This window comes from Nothoprocta perdicaria, unplaced genomic scaffold (assembly GCF_003342845.1).
Source record: "Nothoprocta perdicaria isolate Ctin4 unplaced genomic scaffold, notPer1 scaffold_71, whole genome shotgun sequence".
Taxonomy (NCBI): Eukaryota; Metazoa; Chordata; class Aves; order Tinamiformes; family Tinamidae; genus Nothoprocta; species Nothoprocta perdicaria.
Window position 1 is genome coordinate 2,021,592 of NW_020455988.1, and position 24,166 is coordinate 2,045,757.

Consider the following 24,166-nt stretch of genomic DNA (forward strand, 5'->3'; position numbering starts at 1 on the left):
TTCCTGTGTTCTGACAAGCAAAAAAAAAAAAAACCTCCCTAGAAACAGGTATAGACTTAATTATAAACAGCTTTTGCCTTTGCTTTAACCCCCTGTACAATAGCAGTGCAGTGGTTGCACAAGACAAATGAGACCTTTTATAAGATGATTGAGCTCTGTGGATCTATCACCTTAAATATTAATTGCRATTTTCTTCTTTTAAAGTCTAGGGATTCTATCAAGTTGGATGACCTGAAGGCAGAGGTATCACCACGAATTTCAGCGGAAGATTTGATTGACTTGTGTGAGCTAACAGGACCTAGTCATTCCAAGACACCTGTAAAGAAAACAAAATCTAGCAAACCAAAGCTGCTGGTGGTGGACATTCGCAACAGTGAGGAGTATCCTTCCAAGCTAAGTGCAATCCATGCCAAATCACGCTTGTAATAGCTTTCTCCTCTTTACCTGACAACAGTGTGGTAATAGAAAGGAAAATGCTGGGAAAGGTACATGTAAAGCAGAGTAGAAAAACTGAAGTATGTTTTAGTCATGGAGAGTCCTGGTTTGTACAGAAGAGGACAAACATCGTATTTTTGCCTTCACACTTTAAGCTATGGTTCTAGTGAAATCACTTTATACCAGTAGTAAATGGGTGCTTTAATGCTGCTTTTTTATAACACCTATTATCAGCAGACCTTCCCCTGGTAACATGACCAATATTTTTGAAATGTATATGGCCTTTAGGAAAATGAAGGATTGGTAGCTCTTGTACTATGCCAGTCTCCCAGTGGAAAATTGATTCCCGTTGAGTGCTGCATTGCTCTTGTCAGGTAACATAGCTTTGGGGCTATCCTAATTTTTCCTCTAGCTTGCTCACAATCTGAAAAGGTCTAAATGTGTCTTGAGTTTATTTCTTTATCATGGTTGCTACCTACAATTAAGTATCTATCTACAGCTTAATCCTTTACTTGTTCATTTTAAAATATGTAGTGCTGAAGGTGTTGAGATGGTTCTCTTTCTCTGAAGAAGCATAATAACAAACCAAGGACTTGGTTTGGTTGTTGAAAGGAAGATGTCTTTTTACAGATGTGCTTTTTAAAGAATATGCATTTTGACCAACACACATCTCAAAGTGGTAAAAATAACAGTTTTCTTAGATGCAACTCCATATCTTATATGGCATACTATTTTGTATCATTTTAATAATTTTTAAGTGCTGCTGCTTTAGTAATAGCAAAAGTGATATGAATTGTTGCCTTTGAGAATATATATATAGATTTTGTAGATATATATCTACATATATTTTTTGTATATTGCTTTGTATATTGTTTGTAGATATATATCTACATATATAGATATATTTAGACTTCAGATTGAGGCAAGACCCTGAAATTAAAAGCTCCAAATGGTTATTGCTACTGTATGGAAACTTTGATACTGTTGAGTTAAATGATGTTTTTAATTCTATATGTATTGTTCTCTTCATTGAAATTTCAAGCTGATTACTAGAAATCTTCAAGGAGAATGCAGGAGATGAGCAGGTAATATAAAATGCCTAGACTACTGTCATTGTATTGTAGGGCTCTCATCTGCATACAGGTTTATGGCTTTATGTATCGGGTATCAAAAGCAAGATATTTGCTTAAACGTATTTATAGCTTTCCTAATRGCTTCATAATAGTTTCTACTCTGCTATTTATGCTATGCTATTAATCCTATTCTAYTTTGGGGAGTAGAATTAAAACTTTTGGCTATTCAAAAACTGTGAAATAAAGGATTTTATGGGGCAATCTCTCCTGTTACAAAATTTTCATCAAACTTGGTAGCTCTTGAGTAAGGAGATGTGCTGGAGAAGAGGAAAAAAGGCTCAAACAGTGCACTGTAGTAACCACTGCTGCTGCTTCTCTGGTTGGAGTTTATGGCTAAGTGAAACATGGTTCCATACCGAAAACTACTATTACTTCCTACCTCTGATATATTGATAAATAACAGATGAAACTTAATTTTTCTGGTGTTAGGTAGGGAATGTAATTTTTGACAAGTCAGTCTGGTACATAATAAACCCCCTGAATGAGGTGATCTGGATGTCACTTGTAGGAGAACATACTGTATATGGAAAATTAATAAACTGTCATCTTTTCTGAATATGCAGAGGACAAGTATCAAACATACTTCATGTTTCATATTAGGATGTATTTCAAAGCTAAGGCATTATTTTGTAAAGAAATTCATATTGCATGACTGAGAGCTAATGACCCCTTTTTTTCCCTAGACAGCTTTATAACAGAATTTTCTAATGAAAAGGTAATATGCTCAAAGCATTGTCTCTGGCAGTTACAACCAGGCAGATGTGTCTAAACCTTATTTCATTAAGCATGTTAACAGAAATASTGGCTGTGTTCCATTCCTATTTTGAAAGTTAAGCTAAGTACTTTATGGTGTCAAARTCTGTAGCACAAAGTCTTGCCTTTTTGTTACCATTTACTGAAAAGTTTAAGATGGTTACTTAAGATTAATGAGAATTTAAGTGACAAAATATATGGTCTGGCTCTAGTTGAATATTTTTGTTGTTAGTATAGGTAAGTAAATGTCATCTTTTGAAAAGACTTAAGCATGATCGGCTAAGTTGATTCAAAGCATTGTTTTGTCTAAACTCATTTCAGAAGTTACCATGAGGAGAATAAGAGGGATTGAGGCCTGGTATGGATTAGTGAGAGAGAAGGTGTCATAATTTCCTCCTTCAAAATAGAGTTGAGGTGACTAGAGCAAAGAAGGGTATGTGATCATTCTTGTTTTATCAAATGTTTAATTTGCCCCACTATATCATAATCCTCATAAAGCTGAAAGTGTTACTGTAATCACAGGAGAAGATTGCTAGTATTAACCTAAGTCAGTTGAATCTTGCCATCATTTAAGGCAGCTCTGTTTAATCCTAGAACCTACTAGCTTTCTACAAGAAAGGTAATAGAAAATGACTGGCTATTTGCCTTTTATTTCCCATTTCAAAGCTGTTAGTGCTTATTGTTGGGGAAGAGCAGTGTTCCATGTTCATGAACATACAGTTTACACCTAAGTAGCTTTTTTAATGTCATGACAGTTCAAATTCAGAAAAAGCTAGGTAGTCATGGTCCAACTTTTTATTGAAGAGATTTCATGCAGATTTCATATTGAATAATTGTTCATATAATCTCATTGAGTGATGCCATTATGGTTGCTGGTGCTTATCTGTTAGCTTTTTTACTGTGTGATAGCCAATATACTCTCACTGTCAGTGCAGGTCTGGTTAGCTRTGCTCGGTGCTCTTTCAACTGAGGATCCAAGTGCATCTGCGTTAGCACAGAGTTCCCATTATTTTGGGTTCACAGTGTGAGAACATGGGCTTTGTTCCTTTTGCATTAAACTCCTCTGAAACAGATGCCCTAGCTACTGGGTATTCAGTTCCTGGGAGATAGACTGGAGCAGGTCTGAAATAAAACCCCAGAGACATGTGTAGTCCTCAGCACCGAGTGTTTTATTTTACCGTTGTGCCAATGTATGTCTTTTTTAAAACAAGCAAATCTTTGACACCATTATATTAAAACAAAACAGTGTAAAGATTTGCTTGTTGAGATTTTCTTCATATGTACTGGGGTTTGTCCAAATCCTTTAGCAAAAAGACTGTGTGATATCAGGCAGCAGCAAGAGCAAACTTGTGAGAAGAAGATTGTTTTRATTTGTATGTGCTTTCTGCTGTGAATGGTGAAAAGAAAATAGTCCAAGCTTAGCAGTCTCTTTGAACTCAGACTATAGCTTTTCACATGCCCTTAACTGTCCTCCTTAAGCTTCAACCGTGGCCACATCTCGGGCAGCATCAATGTTCCGTTTGGTTCAGCATTCACTGCCGAAGGGGATCTCATCCAGTGTCCGGCCACTGCCACTCTCCARAGCTTTAAAGGAAGAGTTGTGGTGATTGTAGGAAATGTCATGAAGAATACAGCCGCTGTAAGTCTGTTGCTATATTTTGTCACTTTTTTCTTGTATATGCATCATAGGTTATCCATTATCATCTGGATTCATTACATATTTCTCTCCCAAGTGGTCAACATCTGAGAAAAGAGATCTTTACATTACTTGAACATGGCTTTTTTTCAGTACCAAAATACTTATTTGAGTGTTAGGAGAGTGATGCCAGTACTGTGCCAGCAGTACGTCTAGCCAGATCTAGTTTTTCAAAATGACAGATTTTATATTTATTCCATAACATTATGATGGAGTACATACAAGGTAGGTAGGGAAGGCAGAGATTTGTTACTAAGTTTAAAAAAAAAAAAAAGTTGGTATATCTCCTAGTAAGAAACACTACGCTACCTAATTTTATAGCAGTTTGCTTTCTAACTTGCCTCTTTGCATGAGTAAGCACTCACCTTGTTTTAAACTTCTTTTTTAATTARATTTAAGATATGCTCGTAGCTACAGTGCACCCATTGTATTTACTAGGCTTATTTACTCGAAGATAATGAACTGAAACAGTAATACTACTAAAACGGCTGTGTACAATTTAAAGATCTTCATGTGACAGCAGTCAAATATCTGCTTGATAGATGGGTAAAAGTGTTAGTTTATACATATAGGCAGTTGTAAGTAGCATGAGAAATTTCTTTCATTAACCTGTGTTTTGTTCTTGAGAAAATGAGCTTTTAATGTCATGCCTTTTAAAATCTAGCAGTGATAGTGATGGCATAAAACAGACTGGACAGCCATCTGAAATAGCTTCAGTGGGTGAGTATCTAAATTGGTACATTAGCTTTGGATAGGACCATTATAAGTATTTCAACATRAGTATTTCACATCAATATGAATAATCCAAGTAGTTCACCAAATGCTGAATGTGTAAATCCCTCATGAAAGGAACAAATGCAAAATACATGAAATGCTAAGGGTCYGTTGGGGATTATTTAATGGCCGCTTTAATTATTTGATAGGAGGGGTTCTGCAGCAGCTTTCAACAACAACTATATTTTAAATGACTAATCATCCTAATATCCTATCTTAAGATATCCTAACTTGCACAGAATGGTTAAGGTTGGAAGGGAGATCATTTAGTCCAACCTCCAYTTTCAAGCAGGAACACCTACAGCATATGGTACGGGGTCACATCCACATACRTTTTGAAAATCTCTAAAGGAGATTCCACAACCTCTGTGGYCAGCCTGTTCCAGGGCWGTGACACCTTCACAGGAAAAGCTCTTCCTCACATGGAGATAGAACTTAGCTTTCACTAGTGTCCTGGGACTGGGAACAGAGAAAAGGAAATGTCTTGGTATTCACTAATGAGGGTCTTTACAACTGTAATGATTTTATGATTCTATAAAAGGCATTCAAAATCAAGTCCAACACTGACCCCATGACCATCATAGCTCTTAAACCATGTCCCTAAGTGCCTCATCTACACGTTTGTCAAGCACTATCCTTGATGGTGACTCCTCCACTTGTATGCAAAGGGTTGGGGTGGGCACTATGTGAACAAGTTGGATGGCTCCTACATGCAAAGAGCAGGCGGCTGCCCTGTGCAAAAGCACAAGGTGGATACTGTGGGCAAAGGGCAGAGGGGGCGACTGTGGACAAAGCTTGGGTGGTTCCTCTGTGCAAAGGAGGGGAGAGTGTGCTGTGTGCAACAAGGGGCATGGGTCCTTATGCCAAGGGTAGGTGGCTGCTGAGTGCACACGGGCAGGGCCCAAAGACGGCATCACTGCTGTGTGCAGAGGACTGGGGCAAATGCCGTGTGCCAAGGGCGGGGTGGGGATGTGTGCCAAGGTTGAGGGGCTGCTGTGTGTGAACAGCCAGCATCTTTGCTGTGTGCAAAGCAGAGGTGCAAGCGCAGAGTGCGTAGGGTGAGATGGGTCTCTGCAAAGGCTGGGTGGCTGCCACATGCAAAGGGATGGGGTGGCCATCATGTCCAAGGATTGAGTCACTACTCTGTGAAAGAGGTGGGACAGGTGTCATGGGCAAAGGATGGGGTGGGTGCTGTGTGTAGAGGGTGGCATGTGCAAAGGCTGCTGTGTGTGTAGGGGCCGTGTGTGTACCATGTGCAGAGAGATGGGACAGACACTGTGCAAAGGGACACAGTGTGTTCACCATGTGCAATGYTTGGGTGGCTGCCATGTGCAAAGTAGCAGGGTGGGACCATGTGCAAAGGGAAGGATGGGGCTATGTGTAAAGGACCAGGATAGCGCCGTGCACAAAAGGTGCGATAGGGCTGTGCATCAAGGTTGGGTTGCTGTGGTGTCAAGGTTGGTGGGTAGCTGGTGCCAAGCAGTGTGGTGTGGGTACTGTGTGCAAAGGGGCAGGGTGGGTACTGTGTGCAAGGGAGCAGAGTGGGCACTGTGTGCGAAGGGCTRGGGCAAGTGTTGTGTAGAAAGGGTGGGTAGGGGCTGTATGCAAGGGGTGGGTGGCTGCTGTGTGTGAAGTGTGGGATGGGGCTGTGTGCCTGGGTTGGGTGGGCACCCTGTGCTAGGGGGTGGGTTGGGGCCATGCACAAGGGCCCGGGCAGGTGTATGCAAACAGGGGCAGGGCTCTGTGCAGAGAGTGGGGTGCTGCTGTGTGCCAAGGGCAGGGGTGCACTGCGCAGAGAGGAGGGGTCTGTGTCCTGCGCGCCCCCTGTGGAGGGGTGTCACCCACACTGGGGTGGGATGGGGCCGTGTGCAACGGGCAGGGCAAAGGCAGGGCAAAGGCACGTGCGAAGATGGGGGTGCCGTGTGCAAAGATGGGGGTGCCGTGCGCAAAGAGGTGGGGAYGGGGCCATGCCCAAAGGGGTGGGGAGGGTAACCTGTGCAATGAGTGCGTGGCTGCTGTGTGCAAAGGTGGGGTCGTCGCCATGTGCAAACGGGCCGTGATGGGCTCGGACAGATGCTGTGCGAAGGGCGAGGCCCTGTGTGTAAAAGCCGGTGCCGTGTGCAGTGTGGGGTGGGTGCCGTGTGCCGTGGGGTGGGTGCCGTGTGCCGTGGGGTGGGTGCCCTCTGCAAAGGAGTTGGGTTGCTGCCGGGTGCCAAGGGTGGGGGCTGTGTGCAAAGGGGTCACGTGCCGTGTGCACGCTCGCACGTGTGCACGCACCTGCACGTGTGCACACGCAGCGTGGGGCCCTGCGGCGTGCACGTGTCCCCCTCGCGTGCCTGTGCGTCTCCCTGCACGCTGCCCAGCGTGCGTGTCACCGTTGCAGAAGAGGCCCTAGATCTGCTCCATGCTGCTGGCACCCATGGTCCACCCAAGGGCGTGCAGCTGTCGTGGCGTCCGTCCTATCGACAAATAATTTTCCAGGCAATTTCTTAGATCAGTGAGAAAAGTTCCGTCTGCAACAGAAGAGTAATACATCTTTTGCGTGTAAAATTGAAGAAAGAAGCAAACTAAAGCAGGTATCTGATGGAAGGGAAGGGTAGAGACTTTACACTATGGACTTTGGGATACATTATAAACAAGAACAGGGTTTCTCGCAYAGTGCCAGGACGCTGCTTCTGCAAACCGAAATTTGCCTTAGCCTTTACTGGCATCTTACAAAGTAAGTGCAACAGCAGTTAACTTAAAGCTAATTTTAGTTTGACTAAATAGAAATGTCTGTACTTGTTGGACTAAATCCAAAATTTCATAGCTCAAAGTTTGACTAAATAAATATTCTTAAACTTCATTAAGTAATCTAGTTAAATGCCAAAGATGCAAGATAGAATGTATGGAAACAAAAACTTTTTAGTGCGAAAAGATGTTATTAGATGGTCAATTTAAAATATATTGTTTCTAAAAAGAGATATTTTTATCTGAAAAGGCATTAGCGACAAGTTCTTACCCCTTTCATAAAGGAGAACTTGAAGTGTTGGCTGATATCTACTCAAAAAAAATACAGGTGGTTCCTTTAAATCTTCGGTTTTATGTGGGGCAGAGAGGGGGAAGTGTGAAAACTGCTATTGCATTTTGTGTGGCTAGTTGGGTTTCACATTGGTAGCCATCATTTTTAAAAAAAAAAAAAAAAGCTAGGGAGGCAAGCAGGTTTTTAACAAGGGTTTTTTTTTTTTTGCCTGCCTCTTCGTGCTTTAAATTGGAAAGAAAATACAATCTAGAGCTTCGTAAATAAGGAGGGGAGGGGGAAAAAAGAGTCTTCTTTCAGCAGGAGGATAGAGAAGCCAGCAGTGCTGCAGGCTTGTGTTGCGCTGGCTCTGAGCGAGTGTTTTCTTAGGACAGAATCTAAACATGTTGTTTGTTCGCATCACGAAAAAGTAAGAAACAGTCACATAAAAAGCATTATGTGGTATTAATCTGTCAGATTCTATTCTGATCTTTAAGTTTGGGCATGTGTAGCTCRGATCTTGGTTTGCTGGGGTTTTTTTTGCTTTTTTGTTTTGAGGGTGATATTTTTTCATTATTTTCTAATCAACTACTTTTCATTGCAGCTTTTCATCTGTATTTTTGTCTGCAATTTTGACTGAAATTAGAACAAGAGAAATAGCTGATATTAAGTCACATCAGCAGTTTGGTTTTGATATAGATGCATTTGACTGTGGSTTGGATGTAACCTATTTTTTCACTTTCTTTGCTTATTTACTCTATACGTCATTTTATTTTCAGTTAAATGCTATAGTAGATTTAAATTACACAGGACATTTTAACATGTCTGGTAATTAGAAACTTGCTTCTAATATTTCTTATCTTGAGTAAGCACTGTTACTTTGGGAATGTCACAGTTTTAGTTTGGTAAGAAGGTTCATGAACTGAAAGTCAAAACTTAAGACACCCTTGCTGCCATAAATTGCTATGTGCCATCTTGTGATGTTGCTTTTTTTATTTTAATCTAGATGAGATATTATTGCCATATGAAATACTGCTGCCATAACGCAGTATTCCTTTTATGCAAGTCACTCCTGAGGTAGTCATTCTGTCTYGGTCACAAAACAGCTAGTATGTAAAATATATAAATTATTTCCAAAACAATCAGGATTTTCCATGACATCTTTTTGACCCTTTTCAAGTCAACCAGGATAAGGCAAGTTCAGCTTTTTTTTGTGTGTGTGCATGTAACACGTTGCTAGCCTGAAAAAAATTTTCTGTATTGAAAGTAACATTTTTCCTAAGTGTGGATGCTCATCCTTTGATGCAGTTTGGTTTTGCTAGAAATGTGTGATAAAGAAAGAAGAAATGGCAAATGTGTATTTTCATACTGTCTGGCTGTTACCAAAGATTGTTCTGCTGTGTTGTGCTTGGTTTTGTTTTTTGTGCACTTTAGCAGTGAAAGCAAAGTAGAAATACTGTTAAATCTGAAGAACATAAACTGAAGTCATTTTGTAAAAACATAGAAATTTTACACTGTAGGTAGGATACATCTTCAAGCTAATGTTTAGATAATGCATAAATCCATGTTCTACTAGTCTKGTCCCTAATTTTGACTCGTTATCAAGATATGTTTAGATCATGATCCTTACCGTATGAAGAGTGAGATTTTTAGGGCACATAGGTCAGAGTCTCCTGTTCCTATTCAATTTGTCTGACTTTGTTGCTAGATTCAGTAGACATTTAAAAAAAGAGAAGATGGTTGCTGCATGTTAGTGTTGGTTTCTAGTTAAAAACTTGTCTTAAGTGGATAGAGATGAAGTTTTAGCTGAAAAATCAAGTTGTGCATAAAATGCTGAACGGCAGATGCGCTCATGTTTCTAAAGGAATGTGTGAAGCTAGAGAGACRAGTAGAAAATAGGCAACCAGTTTCTGCAGGTGCTCCTGTTTTTAGCATCTACATATCTGTCTAAGAGTAGCTTTGCAGGATTTAAGTGCCTGCCTTTCACTTGGTTTTTGAAAAGTATTTCATTTGTTTAATACAAGAAGTCTTAAATTACCTTTGTTTTTACAGGGTACATCGTGATGTACAGAAACTTTTTGAAAAAAAAAGTCATTTTTCATTTCTGCTGAGCTGTGAACAGTGTTGAGTAGAGTCCAAAGCACAGCGCTTTCATTAGTCACAGGTGGAGACAGCTGTAAAGTGACAGATAGGCATAWTTTAAGTAGAAAAGTGTGGCAGGAATATTTCAGTAGGAATATATACTTTGTAGTCCATAGTATGCAGAGCTGAGCACTGGTTGTGTCTTTGTTGCTGCAGTATATGCTGTGTGCTTATGGGCTGTGATTGAGATGAGAGGTAGTCGGTCCATTCTGGTGATAACAGAGTGCTTGCAGCAGCTCTGCTTTGGAGGGCTTCTGTAAAGGCATGACATTTAGGTCCGTCTTGCAAACTGACCTCTCTATGTGCAGCAACTTAAGTGTTCCTGTTGTAATTATTGGAGAGGTGCCTTGTGGTCCTTTGATTCCTTCCCTGACTGACTCCAAATAATGGAGGATGAGATGATGAAACTCACTTTTGGTCTTAGGCGAGTACCTGGAACAGACATGACAATCAGAATGTTCTGACAAGCTCAGTTGTGACTTTAATATCTTTTATGCTATCGTAGGTAATAAGAATATAATATATACTATATAGGTAATAAGAATATAATATATAAGTATTGTAGGTAATAAGAATATAATAAATCTAGGTAATAGGAATGTAACTCACAAAAAAGTATTAGATACGGAGGGAGGCCCTGGTGTTCTTAACTTAGTAATTTGGTGGTTTTTGCACACTTGATTATTTGTATATCATACTACTTGGAGTTCGGGAAAAGTATCACAAAACGTTTTAAAGAGTCAAGAAGAGAAGTATGGATGTCTTAAAACTTTCCTTTTAGGCTATTTGGAACCATTTGCCTGCTTTACAACTGGTAGTAATTTGCYAATGTACAAAGCAATGATCCGGTATTCTGAAGTGGCCGTGCAGCTTTTATTATGTCTATTGGAAATTTTCAGACAAAAGAGTTGTGGTTTCTTTCTGACTCACCCATTTTAGTGACTTCCTCTTTGGGATATTATAGTCAGCATTTAGAAAAGTTTGAGATGTGATATACAAAATACCATTTCTTTTTAGTCCTCATCAGTTCAGCAGTTGTTCACAAATCTGAATGGTAAGTTCAGTGCTAAGTTTGTAYGTGGAGACGTGACTCCTATGTTTGGTTTATGAGATGAATGGGGAGAAAGGCTTTAAAAGGATTGTCATGGTCATGTGTGCTGTGAGCAGATGAAGACAACAGAGAAGGCAGGTGAGTACAGGCAGTAGAGTCCAAATTCAGGTCTGTTGTCTGTGAGATAAAGTCATGTCAGGCTCTTTCAACAGGTGGTAAATGAATGTGCTATCAGACTGTGATGCTTGTATGTTTGGGAACCTGCAGAAAACAGTTGTGAATTAGATTATCCCTGAGATAAAGAACTGCTGCTTTCTACTGTTGTAGATGGGCTCCAGTGAGTAGTCCAAGATCAAAGAATCATGTTGATATGAGGTAGCATGAAGTAAAAACCTATTAAAACAGAGATAATGTTTAGAGTTACCACTGTGGCACTTTGATGGCAAACATTCATTCCACTTGTTAAAATGTACAGGCCTGGGTTTCTGTATTGATCTAGATTGTTCTGGAGACTCTTAAGTCTTTTTGTTTAATTTGTTTTTCTCTACAACAAGAAGTTATTTTGATTTAAGAACTCTATATGCAACCTGCTAATGATGTATCTTTTCCAGTTTTCAGCTCATCTTGTGAAAAACAAATACCCACGAGTCTGCATCTTAGATGGAGGAATAAACAAGATCAAGCCAACTGGTCTCCTCACTGTTCCTTCTCCACAAATATAAGCAACTGTAAAGGATCAGGACAGTGTACCAAAACAGGGACTTTTTTTCAGTACAACATAAAGATATCTTGAAACCCAAGGGCTCTGCTGTACAGACTGCTCATCAGTGTCTTTCCCTRTAGATCTAGAGCAAGGAGTTCTGTGTTCATTCTTTGATACAGAGTTTCAGTTGGAACAAATGGAAATTACCAATCTTCACATCTGAGAAACTTATTTCAGCGATGAAGTGTGCAAGCTTGGACACACGAAGTCASAATAACTCAACTGATGCTAATGTAGAAATATTTCCACAGAACACACTGGCACTTGATGGCTCTGAAGTGCATGATGCAGATTATTTTTTCCGAGTAGTTCATGATGAATATTGAAATTACCCAGCTAAAACTATGTCCTGTGTCTCAAATAAGGGAAACGTGCATTCTGTAGTATTTTAAGGAGTAATTGTTGTATCATGTGATGCGCTTTGGTTTGGAGAAAGCATTTTTTTGGTCTGGATTAGAAATAAAGATGTGTCCTAGATTAAAAACCATTGTAAGAGCTACTTCTGGGTATCCAAGCAGTATCCTCTGCTGGAGAAGAGGTCTATCTAGTGTGAGTTTAACATCCTGAATAATGTCAATAATTTCTGAAACCATAAGCTGTACCATAGACCTTCATAACACTTTGGTTTACAATGAAAGATTAGATATATCAGTTAATGATGAGTTAACTAATCATTAKTTTTTTCTAACTTTTCTCTCTGTGTTAGAAGCTCACATTTTTATAAGAAACGATACAGTTTAATTTTCATATCAAAACAATCTAGAGTAGTTGCTTCTGTTGGAGTATGCTCTGTATTAGGAGGCAGAGATTTGTTACACTCTTCTTTCTGCCAGTGGTATTGATTTTTGAATGATTAAATTTTGCATGTCCTAAACCTGAAAAACTTGGGAAAAAAAAAAAAACTGAAAAAGATCAGGACAGCAATGCAACTATATTCAGCCATGTAGATGAGAGTGCTGTAGTTAAGTAAAAGCAGGTTCTGCAGAGAGCCTAATGTGACTGTCACATAGAAGATGTGGAAATTATTTTGCATTGAAGAGCCAAGAGCATTGAAATTACAAAAGAAACAGGAACTGGGATCTCTCTGCTGCCAAGGAGCTAAGAGTAAACCTGATAGGGACAAATAACACCTTTCAAGTAGAAAAACAGCTAATTTTGCCAAATGAGAATTCTAGGAAGACCTTGCTAGCATGCCAAATCCATCATTCATTTTTTACAAGGGCTAGGAAAAGCATCTATGTCTTCATGAATGTCACTTGAAAATAGTACCTCTAATYCAAAGGTTGCGTTGTCAGAATACAAGACTGACTGTATCTGTTGAAATTAAATGTCCTGATGGGAATTCAGAAGAATTTACTTGTCAGAGGTGCAGAAGAAACTTGAGAGATTTCTCTTTCTAGGTTTTTAAAGTTAAGAAAACACTGGTGTCAAACACTTGTATGAGGCTTAATAGTCTCTGATATGTGGGATATATAAACAGTGTTAAAGCAATAATAAAGTGGTATTAGTGATGATCTGAACACCTGGCCACAGTTGCCTAGTAGTTGGCCATCTGAGTTTGGCAATGTGCTTTTTATTCAAGCCTAGAAGGAGGCCAGAAGCTTTTGTTATAAATCATCTATTTTCTAGCACAATGTGATAATCTGCAGGGAGTTTTAGTGGGTTTGATAATCCTATAGGGAAACCATRGCAAAGAAAGAAGAGACTGTGGAGGAAGGAGGGAAGGACACCTTGTTTTCTCAACTGTGATCTGATGAAAGTGTGAAACTGCAGTGCTGTATAAATGTGGTGATTTCTGTGGGCTTTCCTGTCCTGCTAAGGGAGAGGAGCAGTGGGGAAACAAGCTTRCTGATGATTTAGAATTATCCATGATGTTCCAACTTTTACCTAACTATGCAGAAAATGAGAAGGATTTGGGGTGTTCATTGGCAGTGATTCATTGGGAATGAATGCACATGGGACCTTAGAGATCAGTGTCTTTAATCATGCTTGACAGTGAAATCATTGATAAAGAAAGCATCATCTCAGTTGCTTATTGGCAACCAGGAAGGCACGTGGGTTCCTGGTGGTTGTAATGAAAGAAATGGACAAAACAAGTTACTATGCCGTCATGGAAATAACCTGTACAGTACATTTTGGTTGCATCAGAGACCTCTATTAGTATTAAGAAAAGGTGCACAGGATTAGAATGAATCCAAAACTGAGTCCATATGAGAAGATACTGCATGGACTAGAACTCTTCAGCTTGGCAAAAGCAGCAACTAAAACAAAGCAATAGAGATCTCTCTAATCATGAGCAGCTGCAAAAGGAGAAGTAGGGCRATATTTGTTTTTTCTCGCAGTACAAGAAGCGAGAAAATATTAATATTGCCACATAAAGATTTAGCACCAATACTAGAAATTCCTTTTTCGCTGAAGTGCATCCTTAAAGTGTTATTATAGGAGGCCAGAAGTGACTATTAATCAGTGTTCAAAAGAGTTTTCAGCTTGAAGTACATGATGTGTTTTCTAAGGGAGTTTGGGAGAATGCAGCAGAGAAGGATCTCACTTCACTTCAACTATCCTCTCAAATATCTGCCTTTTGTAAGTAGTTGTTGGGCTGTTCCCAGCGCAGCAGTGGTGGTAATGTTACATATTTAATCCCAGCTCAGTGTTTTTTCTGCTTTGCACAGGTGCAGACCGGCCTGTAAGCACAGTGTTTGGAATGCATTTGAGAAAACAGGATTTTATGTGTACCCAGCTAAGCGGTCCTTTAATACTAAAGGGTAGGAGGTTTTCTTTATGCTTTCTAGATATGTTAATTTTTTCAACGGTTTCAAAGATTTTTTTGACTTATGTRACTTTTTAAAGTATATAAACATTGAGTGTCTAGATACCAACTCTATTGCAGTTTGGTTCTGTCATTTATCGGAGCAAAATTTAATGCCTCTAATTTGTGTATGGATTTTTTTAATAGAAGACTTACGACTCTTATTTAGTAAGAGCTTATATTAAGTGTTTTTTAAAATATATTTTTCAGGAGAAATCATGAGATAATATATATAAAAGGAAGAAATGCAAAGAATTACCAAATAACATCAATTTTTCCATGTAAGTACACAAATATTTTAACATGCTCTTRCCTTCATAGATAGTTTTGTAGCTAACAGTGGGGTCTGACTACAGGTTCCCAAAGTAGTAGTACTTASTGTTTCAGTTAACATTTTTGATGCAATACTTATTAATACTGCTGTGCCTTGACTCAGTTATGCAGGACAAGCACTTGATCAGAAAAGTAGATTTTAATATTCTCTTCCTCTAAACTTCCCTTTAGAGCAAGTTCTTGCATTTTGTGGTAACTTGTTGCAGAATATATTTTGGTTTTGTGTTTGTCCAGTTTCAGAAAAGAGCATCTGATCTAGATGCTGTGCTATTCTACCACTCTGGCATTGCTCTGCTGCCACAAGCAGTCTTGTCTGTTTTCGTAAGGCTCTTGAAATCCCCTCTTTTGAAGCTCAGCTTTTGCCTAATGCATACTTTCCTAGCATGATTGTTCATGTAGTTATACCATGCCCATTTGGGATTTTGGACATAATAGGCTACCATAAAGATAAGCTGGAAAAAACAATACCAGTATTCCATGTTCATCCCTGCTGCTGCCAGCAGAAAAATGTCCCAAACAAGCGTTTCCTGCTGTTTGACCTGGCAAATGCAACCTCTCCCAATCCACTTTTCCCTCCTATTTTAAAAACCACCATATCTGCCTCACTAGCCTGTGCCTGTAGGATCTTGCAATTACAGCCAGATTCCCCAATGGATACCCAGATGGACATCCAAGAAGAACAGAGCACAGGTTTTAGACCCTCTTTTGTCCGTATTGCTTCTGTTGATCCTTGCAGACCATTGTATAGCTGCTGTTCAACTAGAATATCCTTAGACCAAATACACTCCTCTGACATTTTTTTTATTATGCTTTGCTTCTGAGGTTTTATCTTGTGCAAGCAGATGCTTGTCCTATTTGGCCTGTTTTTCAAGTGATCACTATTTGTCCTTATTTTAGAAGCCTCTTCTAGCCCAAGGCTCTGGAAGGAACCTTCTTCCTGTACTCACCTATATCTTTGATCTTGGAGAGTTTAGTTTAGCTTGTTTTACTGCCATACAGTTAGTAAACAGCTTTCCTTAATAAGGCTGTCAGTAGAGAAACTCGGGTCTTTTTGGAAGATCCTCTCAAATACGATAGCTAGAAGGGATTGAAATACTAAAAATCTGCTTTTGATAGTATTTGTAGTAGACATGTATCACCTAATATTTATGCTATCCATGAATCTGAATGTCTTGTGAAAATAACTCCTYTTGCCATTTTTGCAGAGAAAAATTGCCTTGTCCAAAGTTGGAGTAACTTGTCAAGGGAAAACTAGAATTAGAGCCCAGTGCTTTTGTAATTTATCTCTGTTCATTTGTTCAGACTTCTCGCTTTTAAAGTGCCTTGGGCCTCTTGGTACTCCCTATGTGTATAGATTTTATGTACACTTAAAGTCCCTTCTCAGAGTTACAGTGTTTGCCCAGGCTTATTCTGTCTCTTTGACCCTGTGCAATACTGCTTTTGTTGTGTATTTTACAGGCCCACCCACCCTCTGGGATTTAATTATAATTGTCAAAGGCCTTCCTTCTGCTCTCTGCTTGTCCTGGGAACATGTGTTGGGTCAGCTTGCTTAGCAGAGTTTTTTTTAATGCTCCCCCTGTCTCCTCCTGGAAGCTGCTTGTTCATTATTAGCAGATGCCCAAAGCCACTGACATTAGGACCTAATACCGTGCTGAAATGAGATGCTGCCATGCAGGGTAGTGGTAGGAGAGAAGTMGAAAATTTCTCTCAGTGCCTCCCTTGGAAAGGTAGCTTTCTCATAATGAATCACTGAGAAGTCTTCATGATGATGGATGGGGACTAAGGGGAATGGCAGGAGAGAGCTGAAGTCAACAGGGAGTTACTGTCTAATTACTCTTCCTTGACAAGGTGGCATAACTGACACTTAGAGCTATTCTTCAAACTGCTGCCTCTTGCTTGCTGCTTGTTACAGGGGGGCCAGCCTCCCTCGTGGACTGTGACTGCTCTTGAGTTATCGCATCCTGAGCCAGTGGCATGAACTGTCACCTTTTGTTGTGGCAGTGACAAGGGGGTGGGTGTGTGTGTGTGTGTGTAGTACAAGAAAAAATCAGGGAGTGTGTAGCCTACTGTGTGGGCTGCACAGAGACTTTCTGCAATGGACAGTCATTGCTCAAATTAGATGTTAGCAAGTTATCTAAACATGTGGATGCTAGAARTCTATTATATAAAGTTTTAGGTTTTCCTGCCTTTGGTAGTCCTATRGAAAACAAAACCCTTTCTTCTCTTTCCATTTTATTCAAGCTGCTTCTTGTTCTCCCTCATCTCTTTTCTATGATACCTGCTCTGGTGCCTTCTGGGGTATCACAAATCTGGGTGAATCCTGTTAGGTTTGCAGTAGGACAGACCTCAGGCACTCAGCACACCTGCTCAGAATTTAACATAACAACTTGTTAACATATTAACAACAATTTAACATAACACTTGACCTGCCCCAGCCTGTCATTTCACTCATTTACTCCCTTGTTCCTCTACATAAGGTGTTAGTGCCATCTCCACATGTATCTATTCACAACACGGGTTGTTCTGTCACGTAGCCTCACCCGTTTGTGGTATATCATATCTCCCAAAGTTAGTACAGTTTTGGACTCTTGTGACTTCATGCAAAAACATACTAGGGTTCTGTCTGTGCTGCTCGATATGAACCTAGTTAGGTGAAGGTTACTTCTTGCAAGGGGAACGGCTTTGCAGCACTCAGCCAGCTTTCAGAGGTCTTCCTTTATTAACACAAGGAACTTAAAAAATAAAAATAAAAAAAAAATCTTCCCCTTGTGTTAAATACTTAAATGAGACTCCTGAAAATATGGCTTTCACACAAGGTGCTGAACACTTAAAAACCTGGACTGGAGCTTGGAAAATCTGTCCTCATAAAGGTCAGTATTTACATGCAGCCTTTTTGTAAATGGCTTCAGTGGGAAGTGTTGGCAGAGTCCTTCCCATATTAATTGTTAACCTGTTGTCAAGTGTTCTGCAGACCACCCGTTCTGCCTGTGCAGTAGAACAAGGGTGAGTCWTTGCTTGCTGAGATTTGTCCTTACTGATTTCATTTAGCTGATCAAAGAAAAAAAGAAAAGAAAGGAAAAAGAAACCACCTACTGCATCTGTCTTTCTCTTGAGTTCTGAGGCAGGTTACAAAATTGCCTTTGTTGCCCCTATTTCAGTTTTTATTTTCAATAGGCTACTTAATGAGAAAGCTTAACAAGTTCCAAGTATTAGTGGATATGAAGTTTGCTTTCCTTCATTGTTTTCCTGATTGAGCAAAATATTTATGCAGCACCTTCAGGTTGGCAGTAATGTCATGACTCCTTGCTTCAGGTTGGGCGTAGGCCTAAATACCTGAAATATTTTATGCTGATCTGTCTACAGACAGTTAGCAGAGACGAACAAAAAAGTAGGCTTTGGCTTAATCCACTTCATAGCCTGAAGGTTCTTTGCTGTGTTGTTGAGTTGTTTTGTTGAACAAAAATTTCAAATACCTTGGATAGCCAGAGAATCTTAAGCAGACTGAGGAATAGCAGTTAGAATTATGATGTTGATAATGGCATTTTTAGGGGGGAAGAGGAAGTAGAAACGATCAAAAGTAAAACAGGGAAAGGCTGCCCACCACAGCTGTGGTRAAAGGATGTAAACAGCCTGAGGAATATACACACAGGTCCTGGGAATTCTCGTGTTCACAAAACACATCCTGCTTGTGAGCACTTGCGGTCAGAGAGAGGAGTCTTTCATGGCTGTGGCTGCTGAACTGCAGTCTGCATTTGGGCACACTTCTGTTTCAGGGGCCTGCTCTCAGGGAGGTGCTGCTTGTGCAAGGCTGTCTTGGCTGCTGGATCCAGCAGTGGGGTAGTCTTCGAGGAAAGAGAATTATCACGCTGGCCCTTGGCAAGGAGCTGTGTGCAGGCAGAGCCTTCCACGTGTGCCCAGTGTGGTTTTCATCACACAATACAGCTTGTAATTACTGATGACTTTTGGCTGCTGCTGAAAGCCGCTCCCCATCTAAAGCGCAGAAGAGTAAGAAGTCAACCTCGCCCACCTCCGGACTAATGCTGTTAGCACTGCACAGGGGAGGCAGTAAAGTCACTGCCAGAGAGGCTTACACTCCTTGATCATATGCAGCCTTCCAAAATGTAAATTCCTGAGGGATCATCATACAGTTAGCTTGTGTCTGAGTGCACGAGTATTTAATTCATTTTAAAAATTTTTCCATCCCTCTTTCCTTTTTTCTTCCTTAACACATTTCTGATGAGCTTAATTCTGACAGAGTTGGGTGGCCTTTTTTTTTCCTTTCCCCTTCCCTCCTCCAGTAATAAAGGTGGAGCATGGGAAGCAGTGGGATTTCTCATGTCTAACTAGGTTTAGTTTAGTGTTGGGCTTGCTTGCAGTCAGCAGCAATGGTTGTCCCAGCACACTTTGAAATAATCAGAGAAAGAAAAATATCTGGATCAAAATCTATTTTTATTGTAGCTTTTAAAATGAAGCATTAAGGTTAACATTATTTTGTCTTCATCAAGTTGACTAAAACCTTGAAAAGCTTATGTCAGTGGGGAAAAAAAAATAGTAAGACTTAAACACAGGGAGGATCTTTTCTTTCTGAGACCTGCCTCGTGCACTACCTCTTTCTTCATAAATGTATATAGTTCCTCTTTCCAGCCTTCCTCCCATGCCTCTTTCTCCCCAGGGACTCGAATGCTTCTGAAAGCAGAAATGGTGCTTTTAGAAGGTCTGTACAGTGTATATCCAAGAAGATAACTGTTTTTTTACATGAGTACTGGTCCAGACAGTACTGGACCATATAACAATATATCATAATATATAACAATATTACAATAACAATATAGCATATAACAATAAATCATAAATAGCAAAAATTTGAGATGACAGAACTCTTTAAAACTCTCATGCAGGAGAGAAAGGAGAGAGAGTCTAAATGTCACACTCTGTACATTTCTCCATGATTGGCCTCCCAGCGCTAGTGTCTGTTCTTGGAGACGGCAGAGTGGGCACCTGCTGACTTCTGGCACCCCACTATCCTCCAAGAGCCTGGTAAAGGATTGCRGGAGTCTCCTGTTCTGTACATTTCCTACCATGCTCAGCTGCCTGCGAGGAACAGTTACTTCCTTCATTCTTTACTGCCACTGCATCCTATAACGCAGACCAAAGACTTGTACTGTACCAAATCAACAAAGCTGAGGCTCCAGTAGGCATCATGCCCTGTGTTGCACAGTTCTAAGTTTACAAAGCCTTGCACAGTTTTAAAGAAAGGTAAAGCCTGTATTTTAATAGATCAAAACAGTATCATCAGAATGGTTTTGCACACGGGGCAAGCTGGGGAACTCAGCTGTGGAGTTGCTGGGGGATGTGGTTGAGTTGGCTCGTGCTGATAGCTCTGGGTGGCTGACACGGCGAAACACCAAAGCTGCGGGTGGGAAGTCTCGGCGCTGCTGACAGGCTGGCTCTGCAGAGCGTCTTGCGGCAGGATGTGTTTGTGCTCAGGGATGGAATTTGTGTGTATGTGGCACATGGCAGCATTTCTGTTTTGATTAAAATGAATGTGTGGGAAGGTTTTTGTACTTGCAAGCTGAGTTATTATAGTGATTTATAATGTTAGATGTGGGCATCACCTGAGCTGTAAAACTTTTCTCTGGGGAAATAAGAGATAGCAGAGTAAATTAATGCTTTCTGTATAGATTATACAGAATTATGCTCAATTAAAAGGAATGTTTTATTGTATCTTAATCCAAACAATCCAAAGTCTTCAGACCCCAATGGACCACTAGATCTTCAGGATTGAAGAATATTGGCAATGTGGATGGCAGTTACAGTCTAATAGTACTGAAAGCGTTTGGACTTCAGTTATTCAGAAGGAAAGGGCTATGGGAAAGTCTGAGTCCTACAAAGTCAAATAAAAGTGTTTGTGCTTGCTGCAGAGTAGGATTTTTTTACCTTAAAAAAAAATACGCAGATGTTCTTTTTTCAGTGTTTGGAATATTTGCAAGCAGTAGACAGGTCCCTGTGGTCTTAACTACTAACTATYGAAATCATACAGGAGCAGCTTCACCTGTGCAGGGAGCAAAGGGAGTAATGTCGAGTGTTGCTGAACAAATTTTTTGTCCAGAAACTCCTTAGCTGAGTGCATGTCTGGAATGCATCCGTCCTCCCTGTATTGTGCTAGGGTAACTATTTGTTTAAGAAGTTCTCCTTTGTTTACTGCCTTGACTGAAGCTGGTGTTTGCTTTGCAGAGAGCCACAGGTGGATACGGCCTCTCTGTGAGATCTCGGGCATAGTCATGCATGAAGGGGACACACTTTTCAGCAAGCCAACAGCTTAGATCCTCAGGATCTGTTCAGAACATGCAGAGCAGAAGTTCTTATGCCAAACAAACGTTATTTATATGCTTTTGTCTATGCAGACAATCATTTAACCCAACCAGTGAGCCATAGTACAGTTGTTTAATATCAATATTGTGAGAAATAAGCAATTTTTGCTTTGTAATAAGGAGGCATTGAAAAGCAGAATTACAGTTCAAGTAAAACTGAGTTTAATTTGGCTGGCAAGCAGGATGCAGTATTTTCTTTATAAAATGAGAGATTTCCTGTAAGAAAATGAATTACTCTGATCTGTGGAGATAGTTTCCTCTAAGAATTGTCTGTTACTCCTTTGAAATGTGTTTTGTTTTCTGCTTTGTTTTCTTTGAGAAAGGAATTATCAGAGCTGATGTTTTTGTTTTCTCTGTAGATTTTCTCTCCTTGTGAAACATTCTCAAGGGAAAAAACCTTTTTCAGTTATGGCAAGACAAGAAAAACTGCAGCTCGCTTTAAATCCTGAGAGATAAAGCAGGCACTTAAGTCATGAACTCAGGGAAGAGCTCTCTCAAAACTGGAAGAATATAYCTGCTTTACAGCATACAAACTTATAGTCAGAGGAGTGCTGACTGCACACACCACAGAGGAGTGCTGTTACCACCTGTATACAGTTAGGTTAGCAACCCTGTGCCCTGCTGACCCTGCACTGCTTTTGCCTGCTGTAGATGCAGAATAATAGTGCAAAAAGAAGAATGGAAATTAACAGGTGCTAAATCTGTTTTGACATAGATGAGCTGTGAGTTCAAGGTGGCAGGCTTGCAGGCACAATGCATTCAGAAAATAGTGACACAGTCAGAATTTGAAAGTTCACGTAGCACTTGGATATGTCACTGTCTCTGACAAATTTCAGTTGTGTAATAGTGCTGAAAACGAAAATGGCAAGTTTTCCCATAACTTTCTGGAGTTTTGTTGGTTGCATCAACTATAACTTAACAAGACTGCGGGTTAAGTAGGCTTAAATTAGTCTGTTCTAGCTTGGTAAGGTAGCCAGGCATAGCTGGACTAGATGTCCTCTTGGTGAAACTCTGCAGATGAAAGTCCGACCAAGATAAACTCACATTGTTGAATCATGTATGTGTTGATGTATGTGTTTGAGTGTGAAGGTSTCTGTCTTGAGCTAAATGGATGATTTTGGAGGATGGCTTATCTTTTGTTATAAACTTAGTTGAATAGCCAAGACCTTTTGAGGAGTGCAAAGATTAATGAATTAAACAGTTTCCACAGAGAGTTTCTACCTTTGACAAGTAAAATGTGCATAGTTACCTTTCAGCAAACTATGCCTTTGCATTTTTTCAGGGCAGATGTTCATTCCAGGCCAACCACTGTGAAAACTGATGGGTTCTTTGAAGATGAGATTAAGTATTCGAGGTGGTCCAGTATTTTGCTGGAAAAGTAATAGCAAGAACAGTAAGTACTGTTGTTGTTAATATTAAGTATATATGCATTTTTAAGGGGAAAAGAATACTTGATTCTGAGGGAAGGGAGGAAGAAATTATGAAAATGGATGTTTCTGTTTTGTTCCCTTTTCTTCCCCTCAGTCCCTGCCATCTAACCTCTCTTGGAGGAGGTTGGAGTGATAGCACTTTTTCATCTAAAGTTCAGCCCACTGCAATTTCCATATGAAGTGTTGATTTCTTTCTAGAAAGAAAGTGTCACAATTTAGGACACCTCAGGCTTACAGAAGATTGCTGCTTTTTCAAGATCAGAGGAAGGTAAGAACACTAAGTAGCTTAAGTATTTTGACAAATCCTGCTCACATTTGTAAGACTGACATTTAGGATAGATGTTCATTGTCATGCTTTCCTAGGAGTTATGTAGGAAACTTGAGGTGTTTAAGAGAGTTCCCACTAGGCCATGATGGAAATGTGTATTTACCCTTCATGTTTYCCTAGGCAGGACTCAAAATGAAACAGGTGCTGGAGGCAAAACGATTTTACTGAATGAAGAGAGATCATTTTGGGTTCTCTTTGCTTTTCAAAAGCGCTGTCCTGTTGCAGTGTCCCAGGATCTTTCCCAGCAGTTCTTTAAATGTTGTGCATCCCTAGAGCCAGGTGCCTCCTGTCCCTGCGCTTTGCGGCATCGTGCGCAGCAGCCCGAGGGTGGCACCGAGCAGCCCTGCGCAGAGCGCAGCGCGGGGCGCTCACACACGTGCTGCTGCACGCAGTGCTGTGCGTAGCAGGCGCTGCCCGCCTGTCACCGAGGAGGAGCCGCGGCGTAGGCAGGAAGAGCTGTTGGGCTGTGCAGGCTTTGCTCTCCACGATGTAGGATTAGAGTGTGTGTACATACCTCACAGATGTATTTTTAACTAGCTCCTTGGATGTTTCTTCAAACCCTCTTAAAATGCCAGAAGATGGATGCCTGTTGCATAGCAAACAGTCTGGCAGAGTGCTGAGGGTTTACACCTGTGAGGCGGCCTGAAACTCTGCCAGAGGAGCTGGGGCTCCTTGGGCAGCACTCCCGGTGCAGCGAGATTAGAGCCTGGTGCTGCGGGTCCCATGGGTCCCCTTGGGCTCTGGGCAAGCAGCCTGTGAGTGCAGGCAGAGGAGCCTCTTGTGCGCAGGCAGCGGGTGCCGCTCCGCCTGTGCGGGCAGAGGAGGGAGCGGGGCTGGCGTTGGCCTCCGCTCGAGGCGCGGGCGGTTGTCGTCTGTGCTGCCTCCCTTAGCTTGTCCAGAGCGGGCGCGGGTTGGCACCGCTCCTGTTTCCAGTAACTGAGAAAACAAATCAATGGGCCAGAAAGGTAGATAAATAATGGAAATTAACTGGAGAAACAAAATCCCTGCTCTTCCTCTTGGGATGGTGCTGCCTCGTGTTAAATAAAGTAATTTCCTTTTGCTCCATGGGATTAACCAAAAGGTGTTGCWAACTTTGTGTTCGCTTGCTGTTTTCTCCTCCAGCTGTCATTAAGCTTGTTGTTAGAGCGTG

The 24,166-nt window shown here is 40.7% G+C and overlaps 1 protein-coding gene and 1 long non-coding RNA gene across 3 annotated transcripts in view; both read left to right on the plus strand.

Moving 5' to 3' along the window:
• The window catches only part of TBCK (TBC1 domain containing kinase), an 81,301-nt gene extending 69,118 nt beyond the window's left edge, over positions 1 to 12,183 (plus strand). Inside the window, exons 24-26 of one of the 2 annotated variants that reach the window (XM_026050868.1) lie at positions 205 to 380; positions 3,801 to 3,960; positions 11,594 to 12,183. In XM_026050868.1, coding sequence (XP_025906653.1) covers positions 205 to 380; positions 3,801 to 3,960; positions 11,594 to 11,704 — 447 coding nt within the window. In that variant the 3' untranslated portion in view covers positions 11,705 to 12,183. Of the gene's footprint in view, positions 1 to 204; positions 381 to 3,800; positions 3,961 to 4,681; positions 4,768 to 11,593 lie in introns of those variants that run through there. The other variant, XM_026050869.1, reaches the window with a different exon arrangement.
• Positions 12,184 to 22,555: 10,372 nt separating this feature from the next.
• LOC112957247 lies at positions 22,556 to 22,933 on the plus strand. Its single transcript, XR_003251181.1, has 2 exons — positions 22,556 to 22,651; positions 22,887 to 22,933. It is a non-coding gene; the product is annotated as an uncharacterized LOC112957247 (long non-coding RNA).
• The last annotated feature ends 1,233 nt before the right edge of the window (positions 22,934 to 24,166 follow it).